General features: G+C 30.6%; 1 protein-coding gene across 1 annotated transcript; it reads right to left on the bottom strand.

The window, feature by feature from the left end:
* Nucleotides 1–876: 876 nt before the first annotated feature.
* On the bottom strand, nt 877–6,144 carry LOC149220300 (protein neprosin-like). Its single transcript, XM_089387043.1, has 9 exons — nt 5,962–6,144; nt 5,786–5,842; nt 5,153–5,389; nt 3,637–3,804; nt 3,346–3,399; nt 2,992–3,141; nt 2,516–2,890; nt 1,088–1,167; nt 877–988 (listed from the first exon to the last, which is right to left on the bottom strand). Exons 1-9 carry the CDS (start codon nt 6,100–6,102, stop codon nt 877–879), a joined length of 1,374 nt encoding a protein of 457 aa, XP_089243169.1. The 5' UTR covers nt 6,103–6,144.
* Between the last annotated feature and the right edge of the window lie 268 nt (nt 6,145–6,412).

A 6,412-nucleotide genomic window follows, 5' to 3' on the forward strand; every position in this document is an offset into this window, starting at 1 on the left:
TAATAATTATGTTTGCTGTCCTATTTTGTCTTTCCTTGCCTTCACTATCTTGTATGTTGTCAACCTTATTAGCAGAATTACCACTAACTTGAGCCCAAGTTTTGGAAACTTTGGTGTAATCTTCTTTCATTTCTTCTCTTGCGTTCTCTTCATGGTTGTTTATTTGGACAATCATTTTCCCTTTATCCTGGGATGATTTCACATTCACCACCTCTGTACTTTCCACTATAGATTTCTTTACATTTTGCACATCCGCCTTCATGCGTTGCCATTCTGTCTTCCCTATCAGGAGAGTTCCCTGTAGCAATGCCACTTGTTCTTCTAAAATTTTATTGCTTTCTGCTAACGCCTTGTTCTCAGCCGTTATTATATGAATTTTATGATCTCTTTCCTGCCCTTTAGCTTCTAAAACCTCCAACCTTTGTCTTGCATTTAACAATTCTTTCACATAAAGATCAGATGACCAGGTGAGAGGTGTGGATGTGGGACTATATAAGGCAAAATCATCAATGGTTTTTCCTTTGGGCTTCTTGTTGCCACGTGCTTGTGGAGGAGACTTGTTTGGGTGCTTTTTGGAAGGGAGTTTCTTCCTTGTTTGCTCCCATTTTAGACGAGCTATTCTTCGTTTTAAAATGCTCCAATATTGTTTGGCATTGACCCAAACCCACTTCCCAGCTTTGGCGGATGATGCAATTTTCACTTGTCCTAAATCATTTGTCTCCACATGTTCTGAAATTTCTGGTTCCTTTGTCATGTTTGAATGCATTTGTTGTTGCTTGCTTGCTGCTCAATACTTCCGTTGCGTAAAAACTCCCTGCTTTCACACTGCTCACTGTTTGCTGCTCGCTGGTCTTACTGCTGCCCAAATTGCTCTGCTCACTGTTCACTGCTCATACTGCTCACTGTTCGCTGCTGGCTGCTCTCACTGCTACCCAAATTGCTTTGTTTAAATGCGGCCCTATCCACCTGCACAGACCCACTCCCTTGTCTGTGCAAAGCCATACACACATTTTAATCTGTCTATTTCGTAGGCATCAGTTCTGTTTCTTCCTTTTCTTTAAATTTTTTCGTTCCTGTTTCTGTTGACCTGCGCAGTGTTTCGTCCTTCGGATTCTGGAGATCACGGGATCGAACCGTTGGGCCCGCGAGTAAATACTTCAAATTTATCTGAAAACCAAAAACGCCGTTCTTCGAATTAATTATTGCTTCTGATATCTCTCATCTTAACCGAAACCCTGACACAGCTTCAGCGGCGACAGGTTCAGCTCCGTGAGAACTAGGTTCAGCTCCGTAAATACGATTTCTCCTTCAAATCTTCGCCATTTTCCGCGACATAGAATGGAATGGGCATTGACAGCGCACTACGGGAGGTTGCCTGGTCGAGCACCATGAAACCAGCAGCTAACACGGGCGTATAGTAAAAAATGCGCAAGACAGTGAAAATCTCGTCTCATAATCTATCTGCTTGCCGCGTGTTACCGCGTACAAGATCCAGCTCAATGTAATCTGAGCAGGGTTAATGTGCACATTAAACCAGGAAAATCACCTTTCTGATTTCACTATAAGTTCCGTGCAGTTCCGCAATTTAATCAAATATATATCCCTAAGTTATGATTGGCCCATCATTCAAGGCCTGATTTCTGTATATAGGTAAATATTTTTGTTTTTTTCCATGTATTTTGTAAGGTTAACCAATTCAAAATTGCATATATAAGTGACATAATCAATATGCAATTCTTATATATTCTTATTTTTTGAATATGGTTGATGAAAAAAATTAATTTTATTATTTTATGGAAAATTAAAATGTTATAGGGTATTATATTTTTTTTAATATTTTATAATTAAATAATTTTTATTTTTTTTTATCAATATAACAAAAAAAAATATTGCAATAAGAAGAGTGCTTTATTAATGCACACATTTATCTGATTAACTATATATAAAAAAATTATGGGTCAATTTTAACTTTAAAAAAGAAAAATTATACATCTTATTGTAAAATGAATCATTTTTTTAAATAAAATTTGTTTATATATTAATTTCCCCATCTAGTTAGAATATGAACTTATTAGAATTGGAATAATATCAAATCCCTAGGAAATTAGTGGGTGGAGAGCCACATGGAACGAATGTAATTTAAGAAAAAAAAGAACTACACATCTTATTGTAAAATGGACCATTTTGCTAAATAAAATTAGTTTATATATTATTTTTTCCATTTAATTAGAATATGAACATATTAAAATTGGAATAATCTCAAATTTCTCGAAAATTGATAGCTAGAAAATCACTCAAAACAAATATATTTTTTAAAATTTTTTAAAAATCAATGATAAACATGAAAACTAAACCTATGCTGAACATAATCCCTTAACCATCCATATAAATGGTCAATTAAAAAAATCAAAGAATCATCGTCTACTTTAAGTTGAAAATACCTTTATCCATTATAAAATTAAAAAAAAAAACAAAAAAACGTTTGATATAAAACAATTACAAATATTTCTCACACGACGCAACCGGGATTATCTCCTCCAGGGCCTCCAAAGTAGACATGTTTACCATTTTCATTGTCTACTTCGATTGAGACATTATAACAATTTGGTCTACCTGCCGTAGCGCTTCCTGGGATGTCGATTAACTGTCCATTGTTGTCAGTAATTTGTACGTCCCTTATATGAGCACTACGACCAAATCCCTCAGAGGGGAAGTGGCCGCTGCCCATGTCTGTTGTAGTGAACTGTGATCCTGGACTAGATCCAGGTGAAAAAGCAACTTCCCCTCCAAAATCCACCCTATTGGACGAGGAACGAAGATTTTTAAACAAAGAAGCAGGCCACCAACCTAAAAGTTGGCTGTTCACATATAAATTCCATCTATCATTTGCCTGCATATGCATGTAATAAAATTTTGGCCAATTAGCTCTCCTCACAAAACTAATATATTCTAATATAATTTCTTACCATATAACCAAAAAGGGTCACTTACTTTAGAAACCTTTATATCCAACACTAGTTGTTCTCCATCATATGTGGACACGGATGCTATTGGAGAACCTGGATATGCTGGAGAACCAGGTGCTAGCACAAACCCAGGGCAATTTAAGTTCCAGCAACCCGTTTTATCATATCCATCAGCCTATATCAAAGACATTAATAATTCTGTTATATATTTTCAAAAAAAAAATTGGTGACTTGGGAAGATGTTAAACAAAAATACACAATTTCCCTATTATTTGACTACTATAAATAATATAAATAAAATCTAATCAACTTTAGTATAAAACTGAGCTAATTTAATCACAATCTAGTGTATATATATAAATATAAACTATGTACTTACTGTCCAATATATAAAAAAACGTGTATGAGAATCTCCATATGTATTTGGATTCACCTGCGTTAAAAGAAATAAATAGATAATAGTCAGTTTTGATGTATTGATTTTGATTTAATATTATTTATTTATTTATTTTAATTTTTATTATTAATTAAATAATAAAAATATTATAAAAATAATATCTCTTTTTATTAATATTTGAAAATATAAAAATTAATTATGAAAATTAAAAAATAATTTAATTATTCATAATTAGATTTTATAAATATTTGAAAAATTAAATAAAAAACTTACTATCCATCCAACTTCCATGCTTTCCAATTGTTCACTGTCATTTAAAACCCAAATTTCACAGAGACTGAATATACCATCATCAGAGGTGTCCACATTTGGTCGCCATACATTAAGTCCTCCGCTTGCTCCATGAATTGGAGCAGTGGGTATAAATTGTGCAACACCATACTTTCACAAAAACACAAACACGTATAAGAAGCTCGATTAGAGAAAAAAATATTAAATTTTTTAAATTCAAACAAAATATTATATGAGAGGAACAACATTTATATTACATTTTATAAAATAATTGTAATAATTTTATTTACAAAATAATTATAATAATTTTATTTTAAATTTATTTTAAACAAAAATATTTATTTTTCTGCAATATAATATATTTTATTTTTATAAATAAATAATTTTTAAATTATTTATATATATGAGATAAATAATTTTCTATTTAAAATTTAAAAATTTTAATTATTTAAATTAATTTATTATGTTTATTTAAATATTTCAACATTTATTATATTTGATTTTTCTCTGAGCATGATAGATTTAGAATTAAGTCTAGGAAGGCATACATACTCTACCTTTCTGGTTTTGAACCTATGACCTCTTAAGAGGAAACACATGCTCTTAACCATTAGGCCCACTCATATTGTATAATAAAGGCACATCAAATTAAAATTTTCATATATTATGTTTTTAAAGATTTAATATATTTATAGAATATGGTTTTCCTTTTAAAGATTAATTTTACAAATATTTAATTAAAAGAAATATTAAGAGTTTGGAAGAAGATTTTCCATTTTTTGTGTTGAATTAACCTTTTTAATTTGATTTAAGAAATGGTATTGACTTTTGTAACACGTAAAGATGTTTAAAATTTTACATAATTTGAAATTTTAATGTACTAAAAAAATTGCCCAAAGTAAATTTATGATCCATTCAACGTTTATGATAAAAGAAATATTAAAACTTTTTTTATATATATAGTTATTTTCATTTTACTTTAGGATCCACTTTAAATTTTTCTATTTTTATTAATATTTATTAGACGAATGGACATACTTACACATCACCCTCATATTGAAATGTACGATACACCTCTCTTCCTAATAATAAAATATATTTTAATATTTATTATTCATATTCAAATAATTTAATATTTATCATTTCATTATAAATTATCAATAATAAAATATATTTTAAAGAATTTAAATAATGGTAATTTTATTATTATTATTATTAAAATTTTAATTAATTATATTAAAAATTTAATAAAAATGTGTTAAAATTATATCGTTGAATTATATAATGGGCTTAATTTAAATGATAAATTATTTACAAAATCACAATCTTCGCAAATTATATTAATAAATTAACCCAAAACAAATAAAACGCAAAACAGTACTTAAACATTTAACTTTAAGTTATATTATAGCTTCAATCAATCTTTAGACGGAATCGCACAATTACCACAAAGTTAACAGATAACTTTAAACATCCCGCGATAATAAAATCGCGATACCTCATGTTCGTATCCCTGCGTGTCAACGGTGGCCTCATTTTTTTCTTGGGATCTAACACTTTTTCTTTTGCTTATAAAGCGCCCCACAGATCCTGCCCTTTCTACAAGTTCCCGCTTTGTTTCCATAATTGCCACTGTGCCTTCTGGGCACTTTGTTTCAACGTCATACCTTGAAAAGTTTAATCCCGATTTCATCTTTTGATCATCCCGAGTCCCCACAGACCGCTGCTCCAAATCCTTTGACAAAATTGCATGCTCTCAGATTTTTTTCTAAATCGTCTAAAGGAAGCCTAGTGATACAAAAGTTATCCAAATACATTGATATTTGGTCATGGATATTGACATATTTTGAGCAGGAGAATTAACATTTTTTTTACAAATAAGATAGTAATATTTTTTCCAATTGAAGAAATTAAAACTGATTTACAATCAGAAAACACATCTCATATGATGAAAAGATTTCATTGTTACAAATTGAAGTTTATAAATTGAAGTTATTATATGTATTTTAATTTTAATTGTAAATTTGAAAATGTTCAAGATTCTAAAATATTCTCCAAATCTACCGTTAATATAAATTCAACAAACTATTACTCACTGACGTGAAAAAACAAGCTACTAACTACTACTCACCTGAAGAGATATTTGATGGGCATATGATACGCAGAGAATGGTATCTCCATGTTCATTCTGCAGGAAGAAATATATTATCAAAAAATTGTATACAGTAGAACTTACACGATCTTAAGATTAACAAAATACAACATGTGCTGTAGAAATATTAAAGATTTAATTAGATTCGAAAGTACCAAAAATTTGTGCACTGCTGGAGGATTGATGAAGTTTATAAATTCGTCAATATTCATGTCCCGCACGTCAGTAACAGATGCGACGGCAGTAAGAAATAACAGTAAGCAAATAAGACTGCATTGACAATCCAGAGAAGCCATTGCTATGTTGGAAAAAATGAGGCCTGGCACAGCTGTCAAGGTTCAAACATTAGGCTTGAAACAGCTCTCAAGCGTACATAAATTTATCTGGAATTGTTTGGGATTGCACAGCAAAACTGGAACCAAAAACTAAATCTTCACACTTAACTCTTAAAACACAGCCTTTAGCCTTGGGACTAAAACGTTGCCCTGGTTAGAAATAAACCTCTGTTACAAGCCCATGGGTAAACATCTGTTACAAACCCATGGGATACAAAGCTTAATATAAGAAAAAAGGAAGCTTTTAAACCAACCATATCAATATTTTTAA

The sequence above is a fragment of the Pinus tabuliformis genome, chromosome Q (assembly GCF_031772625.1).
Source record: "Pinus tabuliformis cultivar Carrire ecotype Pingquan chromosome Q, CPIR1, whole genome shotgun sequence".
In the NCBI taxonomy this organism is placed as follows: Eukaryota; Viridiplantae; Streptophyta; class Pinopsida; order Pinales; family Pinaceae; genus Pinus; species Pinus tabuliformis.

Excerpts from the sequence above, each read along its gene's own strand:
- LOC149220300 (XM_089387043.1), bottom strand. The coding sequence starts at position 6,102 with ATGGCTTCTCTGGATTGTCAATGCAGTCTTATTTGCTTACTGTTATTT. Across the intron at positions 3,805-5,152 it reads CGCAGGGATACGAACATGAG|TATGGTGTTGCACAATTTAT; the intron begins GTATCGCGATTT and ends TTTTTGTGAAAG. Across the intron at positions 2,891-2,991 it reads TGGATATAAAGGTTTCTAAA|GCAAATGATAGATGGAATTT; the intron begins GTAAGTGACCCT and ends ATGCATATGCAG.